This window comes from Amblyomma mixtum, chromosome 6 (assembly GCF_055824585.1).
Source record: "Amblyomma mixtum isolate Tamu chromosome 6, ASM5582458v1, whole genome shotgun sequence".
NCBI lineage: Eukaryota > Metazoa > Arthropoda > Arachnida > Ixodida > Ixodidae > Amblyomma > Amblyomma mixtum.
This window is the reverse complement of record NC_143017.1, coordinates 68,127,555-68,152,369: the sequence shown is the minus strand read 5'-3', so window position 1 is coordinate 68,152,369 and position 24,815 is coordinate 68,127,555. Positions and strand designations below refer to the sequence as shown.

The following is a 24,815-nucleotide window of genomic DNA, read 5'->3' as shown; positions in this document are numbered from 1 at the left end:
CGTAGTGTGGGAACAGGACAGAGCGCTGCCAGTGTATTTTTTTGCACTCCTACATCTTTCCTAAGTATGCACTAACAAGCCCAGCTACAAGTACTTCTATTACTCTTGTACACACCTGGGGACAGACTACATGGTACAAAGCGTTCCCTTTCGTATTGCTTGGACTTGCATTTGTCCCCAAAGCACTCGTAATTGAAAATACGTCAACAGTAATATTCCTTCTACTAAGGTCAGCTGTGCGCACTCCATGCAATGCCGGTGAGAGATGACAAACGCTCAGATAGCTTGAAGAAACTTTTATCTTCAGGGCTAGTGTGATCAAGTGGATCATACAGCAATGAATACAGCCTAGAATTCTTGTATCTTAAGAGGGACGAAGCTGGAAATAATAAGCATGCGTGTCTGGCACTTGTGATGCAGCTTTCATTTCATGTCTGGAGGTGCATTACGCCCTCTTACTGCAGCAATGGCGGGTTTCGTCGACCTCAGAAACAGTCGGTAAAACATTAAAGCAGCGCAACCAATTGTGACACAGACAAGAATGCTACAACAAATTTTACAGGCCTTTTTAACTGCAGATATGTACAGAGTTAATGCAAGGACTTGATGGGGGGGAAATGAGGAAAATACATGTTCAACCCGCCCTATATACAAAGTGTTGGCTCAGTCACTGTACAGTCAACATGACTGGACAAAGCACACAATCAAAAATAGGCACACTTCCAATTCATGCTCAATAAACACTACAAAGCCTGCAGTGTACAGCATTTCACACGCTGTGCCACGCAGATGATAACAGTGGAGAGAGGAAAAAAAATGTAGGTGCATCGTGCTGAAAAATAAATGTGAAGGCAATAAGAAAATGCAACAGCACAAAAGAAGCCATACTAGTAACAAAAAAATGGAAAAAATAAAGCATGTGGTTGTACTGGCATCTGTCATAATGAGTAGAATTTCTAGAGAGGGAAGAGAGAGGTCTACACTATCTGAGGGTATGTATGTGTCAAGATGGGTTACAAATGTGAAGAGATTGTGAGTACAAGCGTTGGAGAAAGGCAGCAAAACTGCTACCACTAGTGGTGGTCGTCGTATCTTTGCATACATTTCGCTCAGACAAACTGCGCAGCTAAAGTGTTCTCTTTGCACAGCAAGAAAAAAGCTCTAGCTTGCACGCAATTTCAGCCCCTGGCCTGCTCACCGTAGCACAAGTGGACAACGATTGCAAAATAAAGCAAAAGGAACCAATCTCTTATCTCAGTGTGTTGCAAGTATGGAGATACCAAGTGGTACACAACTGGACATGGCAGTAAGTGACGATGAAAGCGAGCTCAACAGCAAGTCTAGGAAATGATAGAATTTGAGCCCAAGTTTGATACTGGCCAGGGATGGTACAGGGCAAGCACAAATGAAATATGAAACAAGATGCTTCAGAGTAGAGAACTTTTTTTTTGTTTCGAAAATGACATGCTGTGTGTAAAACTTTGCATTTGCATTACTGCTACTAAACTACAGTATTTTTTTTTACATTCAAATTTCACACAAAAAATGACCTGGGTCATGTGTGAGGTCAAATGACATGGATGCAATGGCCTTCTGATAACCTTTTGAGACTGCGCAATCTCCTAATAATCGAGCACACCTTTGAAGAAAAAACGCAAACTGTTAAAGGTATACGGAGGACAGTTTCATCCAGCTGTTGTTCACAGTAAAAATTGATGTTATGCGTTTCTGGGGCATGCCGACGTCCGTCCGGCAACAAGATGCATCTTTATTGCCTAGAAAGTTGCATTTAAGAATTTTCCCGCCACTTAATTCAAACTTGTGGCGTCTACACCAAAAAGAATGCGTGCAGATGCACCACAGACGCAAAACAATATGTTAACATGAACCCTAGTGATGCCACAATGACTAGCATCCCATAGCAACAAGCAGCAAATAGGTTTCTGCGAATGTGCTGCATTGCGCAAAGAAATGCGAATGAGAGAGAGAGTACTGACATAAAACAGAAGCCCTGGGGATAAAAGAACTGCTTTGAGCATGCAGGTGTTCCCACCAGGCAACAGCAATAGCGAACTGCAGTTAAAAGTATTCTGCACTTAGAATCCAACAACAGCATATGTGTGACAGAGGGGCTCGTCATAAAAAGGCTAAAACCCACAAATTAATGGCTGAATGAAATATGCCGTGAATGGGACTTCTAAAGCTACTTGCCGAGCCTAATCTGTGCCTCCTAGTAGACACTTCAAGTGTTTTTGCTGACCACTCAGCCATATGCTGCTATAAACCTGAAATTTCAGCCATTTCAGTTAAGCTGAATAGATCTGCCCAGTCCCGTAGCATACATCTTGGAGACACTGTACAGTATTTACTAATGCATGAAACAAGGGGGCGACACACCTTTTAGTTACTGTTAACCATTAGTAAGTTTATCGTACCACTACATGGATTTTGCAGATGAGTCATCTCTTGTCAAGAGTTATGAGAAAAAAACTCTCGTCGAACTGTACAGCCAGCAATACATACCCAAACAAAACCTGCGGGCAAAAGGGACTTTAAAAACGCTTTTTGCTGCGATGTTCAGCACACTGTTTACTACAGAAGTTGTCTCGGCAGCAAATGCTACATAGCTATACGGGGCAATGGATAGCCAAAGCTGTCATGACCCAATTCTTAACAATAACTAAAGATGTACTGGCAATAACAAAAGGATGATAAGAAATGACGGAGCCTTGCAAAGTGAACACAACACAAATGTAACCAGTTGTCCACAATGTGCAATGCAACACATGCCATTTGGCACACACACCGAGAAAAGAAAATGTAATTCAGGAAACATAATGTCACTTTTATTCCATGACCATGGTGAGAACCAGCCCCCTGCAAAAATTTCTTCTCATTGTCATTTTGCAAGAGTGCAAAGCAACTCGCAAACATCTGTCTCCTAAAACATTTGCTGCAATAAACAGACAATGAAATTCCTCTTGGATGTGCTGCTTGTGATAACTTCTAAAGCTAAAATTGCAACATGATTCTTGCAGCGCCTCGCTCCATGACGAGAATGCACGTCATTGACATACGGCCTGTGTATGAAAACAAAAACGCGTGAACATGACAGACCAGAAACAGGAAGACAGACAACTACAGACTCAACTCCTACACGGGGAGGGGGAAAAAGATAACAGTAGCAAGCTGTGCAAAGTTGTCAAAAAATGAAATGGGGATTGCAATCATCAAATGAGCAGAAGTGGAAGAAGAAAACGCTCAGCGTTTTGTCGCAGTTACACTGTGTCCGGCCGCATCGGAGGGTAGTACCGGCAGACGAAAACTTTCTCCAGTCGAAGCTCAAAACACGAGCTCAAACTCGTCCGCCTCAATGGGCTTGGAGACCCATGTCCCGAGGCCCGACGCGCTGAAGGCCTCGCTGACGCGTTGCTTGGCCTCCTGGTACAAGCCGGCAGACTTCTTGGCCTCAGCGTAGAGCCGGGGCGGCTGGGCGGGGTCCTGCGGCTCGATGGAGGGCACGCTGCCCCACAGGTGGCAGAAGCGGCCAAACAGGGACCGCTTGGAGAGCCGCGACACCTGGCCCTCCTCGGTCTTGCCCGTGCTGGCGTTCACCACCTCAGGACCCTCGCAGCCAGCCGTCCAGTTGATGCTGAAGTTTGGAGACTTGTTCACCTGGGCACGTGCGGAGGGGCAACAGCGACGTTTAGACCTGGAGCCGGCTACATACATTAGTTTGGTTTGGTTTATGGGGTTTAACGTCCCAAAGCGACTAAGGCTATGAGAGACGCCGTAGTGGAGGGCTCCGGAAATTTCGACCACCTGGGGTTCTTTAACGTGCACTGACATCGCACAGTACACGGGCCTCTAGAATTTCTCCTCCGTAGAAATTCAACCGCCGCGGCCGGGATCGAACCCACGTTTTTCGGGTCAGCAGCCGAGCACCATAACCACTGAGCCACCGCGACGGTCTACATACATTCCACTGCACCAGAAACTAGACTGCTAGTGACCAACAGCGAGTCTTCCCTAACCAAACCAGCTCCGAATTTCGGTTGTACGAAGTTTGGGCTGTCTGCTTCTTTAGATGAAGTGGAACATCACATAGCCTGCCAAACCAAGTGGTAGTTGCACTTGAAATGCGACTATAGAAAAAAATTCAGGCTATCAATGCGATTCCTGCGGCAGAGCATGCGTTGGCATAACAAATTAAGATCAGCATCGAGATCTGATAATAAATTACAACGTTACAATACCGTAGACATTAGCAAAAAGAAATAATAAACAAAAGAGAAAAAGCTTAAGCATTTCCCATTTTCCATCAACGCAATGCATCTTAGGTCTGTTCCATTGCTGGCTTACAAAGGTTGCGTAGCAGCTTTTATTTGGCACTAACCACCTGACTGTACCCAAATGAATGCAGCACCTTTTCAGACAGTCCAATTCTTCTAGTGATAGTTAGACCCCAACCTAAAATGATCTTACTGCAGCCATTGGAATGGGTTTAGGTTTGGTTTATGGGGGTTTAATGTCCTCAAGCGACTCAGGCTATGAGGGACGCCGTAGTGAAGAGCTCTGAAAATTCCGACCACCTGGGTTCTTTAACATGCACTGACATCACACAGTACACAGGCATCTAGAATTTCGCCTCCATCGAAATTCAACTGCAGCACCCGGGATCGAACCCGCGTCTTTCGGGTCAGCAGCCGAGTGCCAAAACCACTGAGCCACTGCGGCGGCGGAATGTCAATCCTTGACTGCCGAGCGGTGTAGACTAACTTGCACTACAGATGCTATATTGGAGGTGTAGTCGTATACAACTCAAGAACGAAGTGGCAAACACCCCTGAAAGAAAGTCCTTCAGCCAAAGGTGCATACTAATTTTCATGATGTCATCATTAATCCCATTGCACGGACGCATCTGGCAGCCAAATGGGATGTCACGCTAGGGAATCAACCGCAATATCATAGCAGTTGATGGCACTGGCCGATGGCACTGGCCTTTTCTGAGAGGTGTCTGCTGCTCCATTCTTGAGTTGTACACAACCATTGTTCTAGCTGCCAACAAAGCAACGCGAGCCCTGTTACTAAAATGATCTCGACACTACAATGATACTCGCCAGTCGTCCCTTTAGGTTCTAATACAGCAACACAATCTCCAATTGCACCACACTCCGTCTTTCTAAAAAAAAAAAAAGTTTTATGTGAATGAGTAAAATTATTTTCCAGGGTACTGTGACATCAGCTCCTACAACAAAAAACAGAGGCTGCAAGATGGCTTATTTTTGTACAGTATCGACGGCCTGTCCTTCTGTTACGACATTTTTTTCTGCATTCATGGTGCTTCTGCCCCAGCTACAAAATACACACATGAAAAGATTTATACAAGTGCAGAGCTCTGCAGCTTTCTACTGTAGGTTAAAATGAGCAGATGATGTTCCTGCTAAACACTGCAACTGAACTAGCATAGCTGTTTCCCATTGCCCCAGCCAACTGACGCACACTTCTAGGGAGCAACCTCTGCAAGAATAAAGTCCTTGGCTTATGTGAGAACAGCAACCTGACTTGACAATTTATGCGGCAGCCAATGCAGTCTATCCTAAAACCCCTGAAAAGTAAATATCAAGCCAGTACATACAATGGCCCAAGCTCACCAGGGAAAAGTCCTGGGTTTTTAGCCTGCATTGTCCTCGCACTTGTGTACTATATACTGATCCCTCTCAGCAATCAATGCTCGATTTCTGCTGACCCCCGCGTTTTGTCTCCCGCTCGTGAAGATTGCGAAGAAGCACCTGATTGGTGTGATTGATTGCTGTTCATAAATAAGCTAACTCTAATATGACAGCACCACTAATGGACATGTGTGGGGAGCCACAATCTAAACTGCTATCCACCCTTTGAGAGAATGTAGCATATGAAATTGCAAATCATCTCGCTGTCCTGAGTTTTCCGAGCGAAATACAAAAATTTTGGCATTTTTTTTTGGAACATTACAGACAAAAGCTATTCAAGATATATTAGCCTTAATTCCATACAGGTGCACCTTGCAGTATGTCCAAGTGGCTTTGGTATGAAGGCGCTTCTTGGTTACTTTTGCACAGACAACTTGTGTTAAGATAAACTTTCTCAGAGCAATACAAATGCTAAACACAAGCAACATCAAGGTTAAACTCAAATGAAAATTCACTCAGTTACGTAAACTAATCATAATAAGCACCACATGTACATACAAAAATTGCAACATGACACCTCAAAGGATGACGTGTGCACATCTTGAAGTAAATTCCAGTTACTGGTAATGGGGCTATGATGGATCTCCCGATGTATCCTCCCCTAAAGCATGCCTTCTCCATAGCAAGTTTTGCTTGAAATTACAGCTGAATCTCACGGGGTGAAAATTTGTTTGAACTACGCACGTCTGGACTAAAGGAAGTCTGACTAGAAAAATCGGCCGTGTACAGTGTTTCAAGGGTGTATAACTATGCTGGAGACACAGCTGCGTTCACATGTGTAAAGCAGTGAATTGGCAGTGGCCTCCAACACCTGCTGGCACTGCACTGGTACCACTCAGGTGCCAGAATGAAACTAGTCTTCTATTGTGCAGGGAAAGAAAGGACGGGGTAAAGAAAACGGAATGACAAACTATGACGGTGAAAAGGAGACGTGCACAGCGCATATTATGGCGTGAGAATGCTGCTGGCAGTGAGTGGTGATAACAAGCTGTGCGTCGTCATGCAGCACGAGTAGCCTCCTGATAACCGCACCCTCAAAGCAATCGTATGACGGGTTTCCATGGTTATTGGTGCACGTTACCCGCTTCTGAGTGAGAAGCGAGCTGCTGCACACTTGCACTTTGCTGGCCAAGGGTGCATGGCTCATTCAAATGAACTGCTTGAATTTACCGCATGTCTGAACAACTGGGCGTTTTCTCGCCATCAAAGAACATGCAATTTTGAAGCGACTGCAGAGTCGATTCGAATCAAATGGTCCCTCGGGATAAAGTGAAGTTGGCCTATATCAACAGATTACCACATTCTAGTGAAAGGCTACTGTCACTCAAAAAAGGAGCTTTTATGAGCTAGAAAGCATAACAAACTGAAATACATGCATTGTCGCCACTGACAGTTTCCACAAGCAAACTGCTATGTCATGGATGTTTTTTACATGTGGATCTTTGAGGTTAGCCGATACTGCCACCCTTTAGAAGGTGATCATGGAGACCTTTTTCGTGTTGATGTCATAAACTTGAATCGAGAAACAGGAACCAATTTTTTCCAGCCATAAATGTATTTTGCAGGCAAACAAACACCAACATAACCATAAAGAGCCACATAACCTGAATTTTGTTCAGTAAAAACACTGCACATGGTACACAAATGTGTTAATTGCAAACTTGAGGCTTTCTGTCAGTTTGCTCTACCTAGCACTGAATTCTTCGTTTAAGGTGAATTTATTGTCCTTCACCTTGCAAATACTAGTGCTTTTCTGCACTAACAAGTGAACGCAAGAAATATTTCACAAAGCAGTGAGCTTCGTACCACATGTTCCACCATTCTATTGTCGACAGATATTGCCACCAGTACTGAAATCAATTTTCTTCCTGTATGTCTTTGACATTGAGACCAATTGTTGAGCCCCTGGGGTGCTAATGTCATAAATCCCGATATCTGAATACTGATGTTTCTACAATTTTATGCACGCATGTAAAAAAATTAATCATCGGTGTTTTTCACCGGAAACAAAGAATTAGCTTTCTTGAGGTGTGGAAATACTACTGAGATGGACAAAAATGTCTTTTGGATCCAAATGATAAAATGCACTGACAGGGTTAACCAAGTTCAAATGAATGAAATTTTACTGAACTACCTTGCATTTTCACTTCAGTTCGCTGTTGTGCACAGTCGCCACGATCTTTGCATGGAGTAGTACTCAGAAGAACCAAACTGATATTCCCCTGATTCATGCATTTCCCAGTTCATATATTCAAAATCATTGATAAAAATGACCCATAGACTTAATGTTTTTCTTGCGATTGATACATCCCTTAATAATACGATATCCCATTAGCTATGCTCATAATTTCACGAAAATTGGCAAATTCTGCTCATATGTTTTGTATAGCTATTAACCTTAGGTGTGCCTCACGATACGATCAGATCAAGCCCCAGGGCATCAGATCAGCAGAAGCACAGGAGCAGTAAGCCACTGCAGTGCACCAAGGCAATGAAGCAAAGCATAAAAAAAAAATGCTACAGTACACAAACACACATGCAGGCCAAGCCTGGAAGCATGCAAAACAAATAGCAGAATTTCAGTGGCACTTCTCCACAGTGCATTATTTCCCATCATTTTTGTACCTCATTTTATAGAGTACAACTTGTTCACTGGAAGTTAGCCTTTCAATTTATACATAGTGCCATAGTGTGATCTGTGCTTTACCTCTCATTCTACCCATTCCCTCCTCAATTTGAACACTGCATTTTAGATCTTTCCTCTCAGGTCTCTGTTGCTTTATTTTTGCTCCCTTTTCCTTCTCTCCTCCTGTCGCCGCAGTGGCTCAGTGGTTATCCCTTTTCCTTTTTTCCTCCTGTCGCCGCAGTGGCTCAGTGGTTACGGCGCTCGGCTGCTGACCTTAAAGACGCGGGTCCGATCCCGGCCTCGGCGAAATTCTATAGGCCCGCGTACTGTGCGGTGTCAGTGCACGTTAAAGAACCCCAGGTGGTCGAGGAGCCCTTCACTACGGCGACCCTCATAGCCTGAGTCGTTTTGGGCCGTTAAACCCCCATAAACCAAACCAAACCTCTTCCCTTCCACCTTGCCTACCTATAGCATATATGTGTGTCCTCTGTTAACAGCTTGTCTGTTCTACTTCCTTTCATCTACTCTCTGTTCCCCGTAATGCATATCTGCACTAACATTCTTTACCAGCCAACGCTTTATTTTGGCGTTCACCCTTGCCATATTTCCACTGTTCTTGGCTTCCTTTGCCTGTTTTGTTTTCCTTTTGTTCATATTTCCAGCATCCTGGCCCTCCTCTGTCGTCTACCATCCTTGCCTGGTGTTCCCTATACGCCTTGCATGTGTTTCCAACCTTTTTTTATGTTGTTCGAAATTGTACGGAGAAGACTTTTCTGCGGGTTCAAGGGTAAAGCATTAAAGAATGGCAACGATAACAACAAAGACATCTCGACTGCTTTCCCATAACCGGACTCCATGCAGTGCGAGGTTTCTTTCACGCTAAGGACCGTGCGAATGCGGATGGAAGTCCATCAGCACCAGAAAAAGTTCTTAGATTTTGCGCCAACAAGTGCTGACTGACCTTTGTATGTGAAATTGTCAGTAAATTGGGCTGTTCTTATTCTCAAGTCCAATTTCTCAAAATCTTAGTGGTTTTGAATCGTACCATCCCTTGAATAATACGTTTTTCCTCAGCATTAAAAAAAATGTCAACAAGGTTCTACTGTAATGAACAACTATGAATATACGCAGCCTTTTTTCAAAGTATCAAGAGCAACCCATAAACCTGCCCCTGCATTCAATACGCCTGTTTTTGCATCGCCAGTGCCCCAAATGGCACATTTTATTTCTCAATTACGAAATATGTGGAACCAGAAACATATGGGACTGGTTCCTCCAGAATTGGTTGTAAATGCACCTCTGCGTAACTGTGTTATCGTTGCACATCCAGAAACTGTGCTTACACCTTTCAAATATTTTTTGTTAAGTAATGGTCTCTAGAGATATGGGAGCGGCCTTTGCCCTGCAGTGGGCGTAGTCAGGATGATGATGATGGTCACTAAGCAACTATTCTAAAGGCAGCATATCGTGCTACTTGTTGCCTGTTCCCAGCATTTTCATCAGCCTCAGAGTACAGCTGATCCTGGATACATCAAACCCAGATATATCTATTGTCTATTTTAGATTTATTGAGCAGTCAAAACGTCACCTTGGAAATCCCCTGCAAAAGTATAATGCTGTCATACGCGTGTATCAGACTTCTGTTCAGCGGCACGTTTGATATATCGAATGCCTCTTTGCGCCATTCCGCTAAAAATGCGTTTCTCCTAATAGCGTTCCGGCAATTGCTTGCTGTGCATGGTGCCGTGGCCTTGAACACACTGCAGTGCTAGAATGTGTAAAAGCCATATGAAGAGTTGAATGCAGGATGTGATTGGGTGTGAAAGACAATAAGGTAGGAGGAAAAACCTCTCAGTGTCTGCAGCAGGAATTTGGATATAGCAATGAACTTGGGACATCCTTCGGTGAGCGGAGGCTAGTGAAAAGAAGTCATTTGTCGTCGAGCTGTTCGGAAATAATTGAAGCACGTTAAGAATGATCCTGTGGAAAAAGGCCGACTTAAAGGTGAAGGCAGCACAGCTCAGCTGTTTGGCAGCATGTTGTGTGCATGTTCTGGCATATGACAACGTTGAAGAAGCCCTGCACGCCTGGTTTTAGGAGATTTGTGTCAATAACATCCCTGCTGACAGCTCAATGCTTATGGAAAAGGCAAAGTAGTCTGCAGCTGCAAAGTGAGAAGACAACTTTTTTTAGTGGCATCAGCTGGCAGCAACGTTTCAAGAAGTGCTATGGCACTGTTGGAAAGACCCTCTCTAGCGAAAAACGCAAAAGTGGCTGTCTCGAGAGTAGCCACATATCTGCAATAGCTTTTCGCCGTGGAAAATATTCAATGCAGATGGAACTGAACTGGCTTGGCAAACGCTGCCAAACAAAACTGCATCTGAAGGGCAGTACATACTAACAAAGAAATGAATTTATATTATATTGTTGTGCTCAACGCTGCTCCCGCACATGCCCGGGCACATTCGAACACCCACTGGTCTTGCCAGTTTCATGCCTCAGCTCTGGGCCACACAAAGGGTGCTCTCTGGTTCGTGTCAAAGTTGACACTCTCATCATACATGGCAGTTGAGCTTGCACCAACATTCAGTGCCATTCGCTGCTGCTGTGGTGCAATGGAAGGCCTTTCTAATCTGGACGGCGTCAATTTCTAATCTGGACGGGTCAGTTTAATGAACTCAGTGGTGCAGAAGAAGCAAGCTAAGCTCAAACCTTCTTTTGCTAGCCAGATAAGGTGCTAGCCAAATAAATGTGTTTTGCTGCTGCAGCTTCACGTATTCGGGAGAAAAGGACTCTGCACAGATAGTGTTCCACGAAATTTTACTTTTTTGCACATAATCCTGGGGTGTTGAGTGCAATAAAGCCCTCGATTTATCTCTGTGCGCGTGCAGTAGTTTATTTCCATGAGTACTGGGCAAAAAGAACTAATAGCTTTAATGCATAGTACAAGGCACTGTGAGCATACTGACATAAAAAACTTCTGTACTTTCCGCTTAAGGGGGTGGGGATCAAAGGTGAAGTTTATTTTTTGGCCTAGAGCAATGAAATTCAGCATGCGTATCTGTACCTGCACTGAATGATTAAAAAGTAGTTTTGGCATCATAAATAACATACGCAACAAAACTCGATAAAATCTGTCAAGCCATTGTTGTGCTCCACTTTCTGCAAGCAGGGCAGTAAGGTGAAAAAAGGTCAAACTGGGGCAGGATTCTCAAAATGCCCCAGGACTGTAATGCTTAGTGCCCCTGGCTGTGGGGGGCATTTGTATACAGTCGCCGACTGATTTTTCGGACAGTCTGAAAAATCCATGAACTTAAAAAAATTAACTTTTCTGTGAAAAAGTGGCTTTCAAAATCGCGGGAATCGCTGCTCCCCATGTTCCACCTACAAACGATAATATTAGAATATCTGAGGCTATCATGATACCAGATAGTGCAATGGGGCCGCGGTCATGCCGCGAATGAATGCACTCGCTGCGCGAAGCAAGAGTAATCAGTTTGCATGGGGCAATGATGTCTGCGAAGACCAAGAGGTAACCCATGGATAACCCACAGGAAGATGTGAGCGGAAGCGAACTCCTCCAAATGCAGTCCCCCCCCCTCCTGCCCTGTCTACCGCGTTTGCTGTCTCGCACCGCGGGGTGCGGCGTCCACGCCGCGGCGGACACTGCAGCTGTCTCGCTATACCGTTTTCAATGCGATCGTGCGCCCTTTGTAGGCCATCTCGATGGCAATGGAGAGCAACTCATTATCTTGAATGGCAATGATGGAGAACAAATAGCCAAGCCTATCCAAGCCAGTCCGATTGCGCCCGCCGAGCAGATTCTGTTTTAATCCAAGATGGCACCTTTAACGGTGGCGGCAAATGGGTTGGTAGTGACAGCAATGCCCGCTTGTGTTTATATTAGGCCAAAATAACAAACTTTTGGTTGAAAAACAGTACCACAATGTTGTTGGCGTCTATTTTAGTCCGAAAATTCGAACTTTTAGACTCCGCAAAGTCTGAAATACCGATCGTGAAAATGTACACGTTCCTATGAAATGAAGCGAAGTCCGAAATACCGGTTGGTTACTGTATCTTCATCCTTTTGTTTACTCGGCACTGCATGCCTTTTTTTCGCTCTGGTGGTGAATTTCTGCTTAAAGTGCGTGAGGGAGTACAAACTCGCGCTCCGTCGCCACCACCGCACAAAGTGAATTACGAATGTCGGACGCTTCATTCTAAATCATTTCTAAGGTGACAAAGCTAGTTACAAGTGCCACTGAATAGTGCAGCATCAGCTAGACAAATGTTCGCCGTCATGAAAAAGAACTCTGCCCATGTCGGAACTGTGCTGCAATGCCTTGGCTACTTGTTTATGTGCCACCAAGAGCTTCGCGTTTGCTACTGCGTGCAGGCTCTCCTCTGGTGGCACATCGGCGTGCGTGGCCGCCACTGGATGAACCTAGATGTCAATGCTGCTGCAGTTGGTGTAAAGTGCCGTGTGCTGTAGTCACATCGCAGCCCCAAAATAATGCACAGGATCCTTGTCGCTTTCGCTACTAGTCTCATTTCTTTGTGTTCGTGACAAATCCCACAGCACGCTGATCGTTTTTCATCGCTAATGGCGGCCTGTTCCTCACTTTGTCCGACCCATTTGCCGACGATGGTTTTCTCCTTTTCTGGATGACAGGCTTGCACTTCCACTTTCCCCATGCATGCTTCGTCTCAAACGTGCGACGATGCTGGCACACAGAAGAACCTCGCACAACAAAGGAGTGCTATCACACGCAATAGCAACAACAGGCTCGCGGGTTGCCAATGAGTCAGCAAAAGCATGCACGCACGTCGCAGAAGCAGATTGCATACGAAACGGTGCCGATCAGCAGCCACATAAAAAGTTATGCCGGGCGTCACGTGACAGTTCAATCAACACTAAGCAGCGGTTTGGGTGATACCACCCTTGCTGTGAGCCGCAGTGCAAAAGCAGAGCTATCGTGCTAGAAAATTGGCCACATTTACGGACATTTCAGCCAGTTTACTGGCACCTATTGTTGCAAAAACATTTTTAAAAGTAACTTCTGGGCTGTTTTCAGAGAAAAATTTCGGGGATGTGATTAAAAAGACCTTATGGAGTCCAACACGGATATATCGAACTCTAAGGGGAATGATAACTCGATCTATAAGAAATGGTAGTAAACAGGCGTATTTGCAGTCTAGAGGCAAGAATACATTGCACCCAAGCTAGTGCTGCAGTTCTTGCAGGGGCGTAGTGCACTGATCGCTAGGCATTACTATGCCTAACCAGCTTCGCATTGAAGTGGCAGTGTATGGACCTTTGCAACTAGCCACTGCCTATTACACGATGTCTAATCCTGTTACCAGTACACTATAAATAGAATAGTCACTCATTAGAATTAATGTACAGCTGGTTTCCACAACGGCTTCGGTAGTGAAGCACACCAGGCGAGTGCTTCCCATAAAGGCTTTAGATATTTGAGTTGGCCTTACCGCATGACAGCAATGCGGCGTGGAAAATGAGTACTGCGATTATCCCCTGATAATCTCTTATTTCATTTCCATCAAATATAAAGTTTCTCTACATAAATTACAATTGTTATTACTGCTAAATGTACCTGTCTATTTTGCTGCTTGTTTGTCATTCAATTTAGTATTGATCTGCCGGGGGTCCCATGACAGTCGCTCGCTTGACTTTGGGACCCTCGCCTGTATACCGAATTTATGTACTTATCCGATATACACCCAATAAATTTTTATTCTTATTATATGAGAGATCGATGATACCCCACGTTCACCTCATAACATGGCTTCACAGCGCTAGCAACAGGTGCCCAAGGTAACGCAGCCGACCAGTCTCCACACGCGAAAAGTGATTGAAGGAGACACGCCACTTGCAGGGGTGTGGTGTGCAGTTAAATATATCGAACTAATATATCGAAAGAAATTCGAGTTCGATATTCTGCATACCCTTCCTATGCTTTCAAACAGGATTTTCAAGGAGGTAATCATTGTGTTCAATACAGGGTTTGATGTATATGAGCTTGACTGTACCAAATCTGATCTCTCAAATCCAATCTTTTTCGAGATTTTTGCACTTTGGTTTGGTTTATTGGGGTTTAACCTCCCCAAGCAACTCGGGCTATGATCCCTGCGTCTCCTCTTATTTAACCCTTTCAGACGCCATCTTTTGTTTTGACTGAAATCAATTATTTTTTCACCTAAGTAGTATATATTCAGGCCTCAAGAAAGGGAATTTGTTTGAACGTGAAAGACCAGCAGGTAAGTTTTTACAACGATGTAAAGAATTCCGTACAAAGTGTCATATTTGTTAGAAATCGTAACATCGAAATGTTCTCGTATGTCAGGTAAACACCCTAGGGATCGTGGAATCGCTCTGTGTTTCGAAGATCCACATTACGCTCGAAATTTTGCAAAAACAATCGATGTTTTCACTCGCAGCAAAATCTGTCTGCACAGAAACAGCAGACAAAGTGTTATCTAGCTCACTCTTATATGAAATATTATTTACTGCATTAGCTACATGCCACAAAAAAGCAACTTACTTGCAACAAGAAGGCTGCTCAGTTTTACTGAAATAATAAAATCACAGTTAAGTGCTCCAGTTTCTCAGAAAAAGCTGTACGTCTGCCACTTACACAATTGTGTACAAAGCGCCTGAGAGGGTTAATGCCCTGGGCATTACTTCACGAGGATTTTAATGGTAATTACTCAGGCTATATAACCAGGGCATGGACTGTTCAGTTTAAACTGAAAAAAGCAGAAAAAAGTAGGCTGAATCCAGTTTTCGAAACTCGGTTTGAACAGAATAAGGTCAGTATTCTTGGAATGCAAGGCACAGCTACTTGGTTGTTGAGTACGCATTACACTCCGTCAAAGTTGAAAATTAAGTAGGGAAGCCAGGGGCATGGTGCTACAATGATTTTTTGAATAAGCAGAGAAATTGCACAATTTGAGGGTATTGCTCTACTAGCTTACACACTTCTGCAGACCAGGAAGTACCACTTCCTTGCCGCTTGCTAGCCAAGCACTGTTTGTTCACTATCATCACTCACATAGAGCAGTTAACTGGTTAAGTAGGCTTATAAACTGCATGTAGGACAGTGACACAAAACCATGCATGGACGTCTCGAAAAAGTATGATGTCCTGGCTACTGTGACAACTGAGCAGCAATTCCATTGCTGCCATCAACCCTCAGACTAAGTGATGACCGACGCTCTCGCTCTATCAAGTGTGAGAACCCAGCAATAATATGTCAAGCCAGTTCGTAAAAGAACTTTCACTCTCGTTTTTGTCTTCTGGCTATCTCATTTGACTTGCCCTTTTTTTGAATGATGACTGTACTTTCTTCTAAAAGCACAGCTCTAAGTACTACCATTTGCACGTTAATTACTGGTAAATGAACTGTTCCTGCTGAGACAAGACTCAAAATGACTTCTGACCACGCAGGATTGCCACATTCAATCACCGGAAAAAAAAGTCAGTAATTCATTCGCCGAGAAAAAAAGAAACGCATTCTGAAATAAACGAAAAAATAAAAACCAAAAAGTCCAACCCCATACACAACCTAGCTTGAAATAAAATACAACTCCGAATAAGCATAGAAAGTTTTCAATGTCAAATATGGTAACATTTTATGCCTAAATAACGAAAACAGTTTTACTTGCCGCATCGCCCGTAAAGGGACTAGGAAATGGGTTCAAAAATCGCTGTTCAGTATGCAGAATGAATGCATTAGATCACACTAAGTGCGAGTCTTTGGAACAGAGATAGTTCTACGAATTTTTGAAACTAGTGCTTTAAACCTGTGGGCCGGCTGATCCCCACATAGATACAATGTTTGGAATTATTTTTCTAAACTACGTCACAACTATGGTGATGGCACGGTGAGCGATAGGCCACCAGATGCTGCCACACTGTGGGCACACTTCTGCATGTGTTGCTGCGCAAACCTCTCGGGCGTGTGTGAGCTAGGTCAATGCCTTCGCGCACATAGTTCCGATTTGCTGCTGTTGCAACTCTCTGTCGGCAGTTCTGAGAGTTGGTAACTTCGAGCAGTCGTGCCTCGAGCTCTGGGTTCATTAATGTCGACGATAGACAAGAAAGAATAAGGCGGTGACTGACATGTGTTGTGTGACAACCGGAAGTCGGCAAACCAAACATCAACCAATGATGTATTAAAGGTGCACTGAAGAGGATTCTGAACATGTCTTTTTGCCGCGGGAACTCGATCCACACGTTCCTAGCATTCTTAGAAACAGTGGCTTATTGCCCTGTGTGGCCGATTTCCCCAATTAAAACGAATTAATGTCCGGCTCCCGCCTTTTTTTTTAAATTCTGCCTCGTACGGTGGGTGGAGTCGACCAACGCGTGGAGCGCCTTTCACCCAGTCCCGTGGAGGCTTTGCTTTCGCTTTATTTTGTTTTTTAGGTTTCCATGAATAAATAGTTTCATTTGGGGGTAATATAGCCGCAAAATAAGCCCGAAGAAATAAAAATACGCGCGGACTATTTGCTACTACGGACTACTACGTATTACTCCGTCGATGGCAGAGCGGCAAGCCGCCACGGGACTGGGTGAAAGGCGCTCCACGCGTTGGTCGACTCCGCCCACCGTACGAGGGAGAATTAAAAAAAAAAAAAAAAAGGCGGGAGCCGGACGTTAATTCGATTTAATTAGGGAAATTGGCCACACAAGGCAATAAGTCGCAGTTTTTAAGAATGCTAGGAACGTGTAGATCGAGTTCCCGCGGCAAAAAGACAGGTTCAGATTCCTCTTCAGTGCACCTTTAATGGGCGCGGCGCAGTGCAGCCTCCAAGCTGTTTTCTTTCGTTTTTTTTTAAATGTCTTAGTGGGTATGAGTGGACGAGAGAGAGGAGTGTCATTGTTATTTACCGATACTTTCGGTGTTTATGAAGCTAGCCAAAAAAATTGTTGCAGTGGGGTGATGAGTGATAAAACACCAATCACTCATCTGTGTCACGCAACCATGGAAAATGGCGTTCCGTAGCTCCTTAAAAGCACTGCACCCTGAGAAAATCATGGGCCTTCTACTACCGAAACAAAGCTCATTGGGTATGAAGGAAGATAAGTTCAAATGCAACGCCCACTGGTAATGTGTTGCAAGGCTCACGTCACCCAACTCAAACTGTCTACGCGGTTTTACAGCAGCATGCAATTTCTTCGCTTTGCTTCAAGCACTTTTTTCCCCTCTTTTTAGGACGCACAGCGCTGACCCACCCGAAAGCAAAAATATGTCACCCACAACACACGAGTGCAAAAGGAAAGGTTACGACAATGATGCATTCATCGTTGGGTATCTGTACTTACCCTGTAACGAGCATAATTGCCCTGTAAAGACCAATATCCATTCATGTAGTTCAACAGTCAGACGCGGTTGGCAGCACTAACAGCACATCAGAAATATCTGCATGGCTTCGTGCTTTCCAAAAGACTATCCCCAAGAGCGATACTTGGCACTGCTGTAGCTCAACTTGATGAACTAATTCGATTCGGTGAAGTGGATAATCACATGACACACCTCTCAACTTTCTTAACCTAGTTGCCTGCCAACAATCACTATCTGTTGAAGATTACGAAAAATCCCATAAACACAGTTCCTTTTATTATGCTGTAGTGCGGATCCAGCTAGATGCCCGTACACCTGCAGCCAAAAGTTTATGGAGCTCCATACAGTAGAACCTCGATTATAACGAACTTCAATTTAACGAAACTCGTGAAGTAACGCATTTTTTTTCGTCTCCCAGTCTCTGCTCCATTGAAAGCCATGCAGCTTATTTATTTATTTTTTTTTTTGCGATTCAGCAGCTAATTTTATACCGCACTTTCGATTTGGCAAAGTCCTCATGAATCGCATGCACGTGCCGGGAGCCTCATTGACTAGATGATGAAAATAAGTTTAGTCGAGGCAGACCACGATTTGCACGCACCTTTTATGCACAAATGTTGCTAGTGAGCTTCAATCAGAAGAGCAGAACATACCGCTGCGCTTGTGTACTATCAGCGTCAAATGAAACGCGAACAAAACAACTGGAACGCGAGCACAAAAAATCAAGCATTTTAGAGGCTGGAGGTCAAATACAGGCGTGGCCTATTAACATTTCAGAAGAGCGGTCTTTTCGGCTTCGATGGGAAAATGAACTGCTCATGTATTTTGCCTCCCTAGTATAATATCTGCGAGTTGCGCTGTTCGCGTTTCAATTGGCTTGTTCGCGAATCAATTGACGCTGATAGTCCATATGAAACCCTCGGTGGGCGTGCTCCATCACCTGACATTCATGTTCTACGTCATTACTACGTTATGTTCTACGTATTGTTCTGTGCCACCCGTCATTGGCATCGGCACCGCTTCATGCGGGGGGTTCAATACCCCCCCTTATTTTAGCTCAATTATTTTCAGCCTCGAAAGTATAAAATGCTCTTTGGACCTTTTCTCTATATGTCACCAAAAAGTTTCTTTTGAACAGCAAAATTCTGATCAATCATAATCCTGTCATGAGATTCTACTGCATTTAGACTGCTGGAACAAGGGAATCTCAACTTAACGAATTTTTGGCTACGACTGTTATATCGAGGTTTGGCTGTATTAGCAAAAAAGCTATCTTCTCCTTCATCTCAGTCTTTGCATGCAGCCTTGAATATAAACATGAAGAGTAACTCTGAGCGTGCATATATAACAAATTACACCCCGGGACCATATCTCAAGCAGCACATGGTGGATGCTGCCGAAGTGGTATTCCATAAACTTATGACAGTGGATGTATAAGCAGTGCTTATCAACCACACCACACACACGGAGTATGCAGCCATTAATAAACAAAAAAAAACCCAGCAAAACGCAACACATGCAGAAGAAAGCGGTTTTCTAGCTTCTCTCAGGGTTGCCACTGACTACAGGGTGTACAGGGGAGCTTTCAGCTCATGTCAAGTAAAATGTTGCAAGATTGTAAAACATTGGTCTATTAAACTGACTGATGCAATCTTTAGTTCAGTTCACGATGGCAAAAAGTGACAGTTATCCTTTTTTGCTCCTCACCAGACAAGCGTACAATGTAAACACAGGTTCTTAAGCTACACCTTGAGCTCTCTGTAGCTAGAGGAGCATGATGATCCTAAATGCTAGAACCTCTTCACAAGACCACGACAAATTAAATGTCTGCAGCAGTAGCAGAACTATGCCAAAAAAGGCAAAGGAGAATACCGTTTCGTTTGGTTTATGTGGTTTAACGTCCCAAAGCGACTCAGGTTATAAGGGACGCCGCAGTGGAGGGCTCCGGAAATTTCGACCACCAGGGGTTCTTTAACATGCACTGACATCACACAGTACACGGGCCTCTAGAATTTCTCCTCCAACGAAATTCAACCCTGGCCTCATCAGACAGCTGGGACATGTCAGTGATCACTACTGTCACCTTTGTATATATATTTCTCTCAAGACAAATGATGAGATGAAAGACTTTTTGCAGACACCTAGCCGAGCAGCAGCCGAAAAACTGAAGACACGCAAGATTTGTGCAGTGGCACATCCACACACCCGACGGTGCTTATCTACTGCAAGCACTAAGCCCACAAGCCAATTGATGTGGCACCAGGGACGCATGCAGAGTGCACTTCTCCAAGCACTGGCAGCTTCGCAGGGCTAACTCGCTGATCGCGCAACTGACGACACACACCTGTCGGGACTCGGGGCTCGATATGGCGCCCAGCAGTGGCCGGTGCAGCTGGAAGGGGCTCTGCGACTCCAGGCAGAGCTGGGCCTCGAGGCGGCCCCACATGGCGCGCTGCATGTGTCCTGGGTGGTACAGGGAGCCCAACACCACGCTCTCCAGGTACACGGGCTCAATGAACAGCGAGAGGAGCGAGCCCTGCAGGCCCAGCACATTCCAGCGGGCCAGCTTGTCCGAGCACGACATGGTCAGCAGCCGCTGCTGGCCGTGCAGCACTCCGTCCCACGTCTGCAGCACGGGGCCCATTCTGCACGCAGCATCCCCCCCTCCCCTTTCAGCCAAACTGACAGCGTGCAGTGTAACAGGCTCGCAAAGCCCAATGCTAGACAGGTCACCACCCCGCACTCTACATAGGGCTTTGGTACCCTTTCAGATGCCTGTACACACAACTCTGTACAGTTTTCGCCAAAAGTAAAGAGACCAGGGGGGAGTTTGCTTCCAAGTCTTGCAGTGGCAATAGATGTCCCAAATTCCAGGGGGTTGCTGATGAGTGTTCCTCTCACCTTTAAGAGATTTGAAACATCGGCAATCTGTGACAAGCCCCACAGCATATCACAAGCTTTTAACTAGCGACTTCCCGCAAAAGGCATGCCATCCATGCCTAGCGGTGATTTCCTTGTTTCAGATGAATTCAGTACTACATTCATAATATAAATTGTGTTTTTTTCTTGTCACAGCAAGCACAGTAAATATTTCTCAAAGCAAGTCAGCTTGGCAGCACTTTCAGCACAGTAATGCAGACTGACTTTTATCATATCGTTATATTCTGCCTTTCTATCATCTGCTGCTATGAAATAGTCTCTCAGGTTAACATGTTAAGCACCCACAGAAACTTGGCGGTGTTCTACATTTCAAAGCACTAAATGGGTGGGTTTCTTTAAGCCCACATGGACAAATTTAGGCAGGAAAAAATTTACCACATTGCATGATGACCTCATGCCGATTGAACCCAAAGCAACGCCTACCAGTAAAAAGGAACACTACTTACCCAGTCGGAAATGTCAAACACTGCGTTAAAACAAGGCTTTACACATGAGCAAAATTAGATGCATGTAAATCAGCTGCTTTCGAAAGCAATGTTTTTGACCGAGAAAGTAACTGTATATAGCCATAAACTTTTTTTTTTAACAACTACAGGGTTCCGCATAATTAGCAATGCTTTTCCCATTGAAACTTCGACCTTTAACCCACCTATGCTTGCTGTAGTGACACTTTCGATGCCCAAGAAAAAAAATTAAAATTTTCGACTCGCAAGTAAGACATCAAAAACCTTCTAAGTAGGACTCGAAAGAAACTGACAAACCTGAGTGGAATGGTGCCTTCACCAGCCTCAATCTTTGTTCTGAGCAGCCCTCGCACACGGCGGTTGGGGTGTCTGTCAGCAGGGAGAGGTTCGGAGGTGCCCAGCAGCTCATGTGGAGAGAAAATGCGACCATCTCCACATGGAGACGTACTAATGTACAGGTGGAACCTGGAGGAGAGCGAGAGAGAAAGAAATGAATGAAGCTCACATCTGTATGACCTCCGTTTACAAAGTTTACGAAGCACTGAAAATTCTTTCAGCAACCTTTGAACCCTCTGTCAAACGAAACGCTTATATAATCCTACCGTACATATGGAACACCAGTAAAAAAAGAAAAAAAAGGAACGAAACCAGCAAGCAGGAAAGTTGCTGTCACATATTCATCAAACAGACAAATGTAAAGGCAATTATGTAAACACATTATGAACACAGCTAGTGTAGTAATTCCATTACTCATGCTTTCACTGCATATCTACAATAAAGGATAGCCTGTTATTGCCTTACTTGATGTCTGGCTTGACTCGAAACCCTCGCTTGTCTGGCCTTTGTTCGAGGATGGATTCCTCTCCCTTCCCGTTCTTCCAGAGCTCAAGTTGCCCAAACAGGAAGTCCTTGAAACAACGCCGGGACACAACCTCCGCATGGCAGTCTTGCAGCACAGCGCCATTCATGCTGATGTACTCGCCGTTGATGCACTTTGTGCCCGTGGCCACGGTGAGGACCTTGACGTCCTCCTCTTTGTCGCCCTCGGACGCAGGCATGGTCATGATGATGCCTGCCAGCACCTTCCACTTGGCACTCTCTGCGCGGTCAGCCATCACCTTCTGCAAGGTCTCGTTGACAGTGTTGCCCAGTCGATCGGCCAGTGCTTGCGGAAGGGTGCCCACCTTAGCGCCAGTCTCGCCACACTGAACAACTCCAGATGGGTTGGCCATGATGTTGTACAGCTTGAGCAGCGCCGCTCGTGCTGCCGCAGCCTTGGCCAATCTCTTGTTGGAGCCGCACCCTTCGTACACATCACCGTTACTCGTCGTCACCGCCATGGTGAAGCGCTGCGTGGGCACTGCCGCATTCTCTGACACGAGCGTGTACTCCAGACCTGGCTGCAGCTCATTCAGCAGCATCACAGGGTTCTTCTTGTCTGCCTCCTCCGCAGCTTTTGTTGCCTTCTTCTCTGCGTCCCCATCCTTGCCGCCCGAGAACCGCTTCAGCTGATCCCTGTGGAATTCCTCAATGGTGTTGCCATCTGAGGAGAACCCGCTGAAAATGCCAATGCCTTCGTCCTGTTCAACTTCATCGCTGGTGAAGTCCCCACTTCGTACAATTGTGCGGCTCATAGCCCAAAAAGCTTCGGGCACATTGCGGAACTGGACGAAAGACTTGAGAGCGGCCTGTGCAGCAGCGTGCTTTGCCAGCTGCTTGGACTGGCCGCGACCTGTGAAGCGCTGACCATCGACTTCCACGGAGACGACGAAGCTAGGCTGGTGGGCTGGCCCTTCCTGAGATTCGACAGAATACTTCAGGCCAGGTTTGAGCTCGTTCAGCTGCATAAGTGCATTCTTTGGTTGCACCATCTTCGGCGAAATGCTATTCTTTTTTTGCTTTTTGCGAGCGCTGCCTTGGGAGCCCCCGGACTTGCGCTTCGTTCCGGGTGTTGTGACACCTTCGTCCGCTTCTTCAACTTTGCCATTGGCTTCTTGGCCTGAAAGTATAAAAGCTGCAAGTTCTCAGACAACAATCACAAACTGTAAGATGGTCAGTCATGCATGGAGCACTTGTCTGACATTAACTTCAGTTTAGCAATGCATTTGCAACTGTAACATTTGAACAGCAATATTTTCAACAGAAAAAAAAAATATACACAGGTACACAGGCTGAGAAATGTGAAGAATGCAGACAGATTCCTCACACAATTATTTACAGATACCAGGGCACTTGGCTGCAGTTGCTGAGTGATCAGCAGTCTCATCATAAACCTGTGCCTAGTTGGTATGATCAAGCTTCAAGTGTACAGAAGTTTATGTTAATGATGGCTAGCTGCTCATGCTGCTTTTCGTTAAAAGGCACACACCAAAAGCCGTTTTCTTGAAATAATTTTCGGAAGACGCATAACTAGTCGAAAGAGAACTCTACGGCATAAAGCACGAGTTCCACAATAACAAAAACATTACAGCTGTTGATGGGATCACCAAATTAAGTAATCACGGCATGAAGACACAGGTCCACAAATGGAACGATGAAAAGTACTCGGAGTGAAACAGGTTTCTGTTGCCGTTTAAATGCGGCGTATTGACGCCAAAAAGTTTCTTTCAACTGCAAACAAAGTGCAAGATTTCAATAATGGCCGTTTTTTCCTGGTTGCTGCTCTGATGCTTTCACGGACCGCAACGCGGTAGCGCCTCCGCAGCAGCCACCGCTACTCGCACAACCTTTCAAGAAGTTGCGATCCTAGTTCATTGGATCAGCTCTGGCACAATGACCCTGCCGGCCATTGAAGCAAATATTTCATGCAAGTTACGCGCAAATTTTCCTGGTATCTTATCTTTACACGCAGCAGAAAATAAAACTGCAGCACCCATGCTCTTGAACTCCGTTCGCATTTGATAAGTCGTCTTGCACTACGCAATCCGTAGGAAAGCTAACCTGGATGCGTTTCCATCAAGCGCATACATTTGCAGCTACTCGAGAACAACCGTGTGTCGAACGACGCGGGCACAGATGATTTGTTTACAGCTGCCCGACGTGGAACAATTCCCCAAGAGCATCAAGCGTTTAGGAAGCTAGGCCTAAAGCCGGCAAGGTACTGTTTAGGCTCTCTTTCAAGGGGTTAAAGCTCATGATTAAAGTGAAATAATCGAGCGTGCTTCAAGTAGAAATCTGGCAACTGCTCAGCTTATATCCTAACTGATCAGTAACTAAAGGGAGTGCAAAAATTCAAAAGCGCATAGCCACCGTACCGTGCCCATCTTTTGTCTTCTGAGGCGTCTGAACCATTGTTACGTCTTCTCTGGAGCTTGCTGTTACCGTCGACATTTAGAGCAAATACGCTAAGTGAACTGCGTCCCTAGGTCCGGATCTCGACGCGGTATCACAAATTACTCGATACTTAAAATCAGCAGGGTAAATGCCAAGGAAAACTGAAGCTGGCAAAGCATCTAACAGCGTAGCCAGACTCCCTTAATTTACACGCCAGACTACCACTTGTGTTATTCAGAAAAAATGTAGTTTCGTATCTTTTAAAAACAAAACAAAAATTAATAATTTGTAACAAATGTGGAGCAAATTGAGTGTAAAAACTAGTGTGAAAAACAATCTCGCTTCGGGTTCAGTGGCATTCGCGTAACATCAAGTTGACAGGTGACCACCTCGCACCCCCTTGATCGGCAGA

General features: G+C 45.0%; 1 protein-coding gene across 1 annotated transcript; it reads right to left on the bottom strand.

The window, feature by feature from the left end:
• Positions 1–283: 283 nt before the first annotated feature.
• On the bottom strand, positions 284–24,632 carry Adar (Adenosine deaminase acting on RNA). Its single transcript, XM_089548044.1, has 5 exons — positions 24,385–24,632; positions 21,932–23,129; positions 21,428–21,595; positions 20,071–20,371; positions 284–3,675 (listed from the first exon to the last, which is right to left on the bottom strand). The coding sequence occupies exons 1-5, from the start codon at positions 24,458–24,460 to the stop codon at positions 3,343–3,345; spliced, it is 2,076 nt and encodes a 691-aa protein (XP_089404170.1). The 5' UTR covers positions 24,461–24,632; the 3' UTR covers positions 284–3,342.
• Between the last annotated feature and the right edge of the window lie 183 nt (positions 24,633–24,815).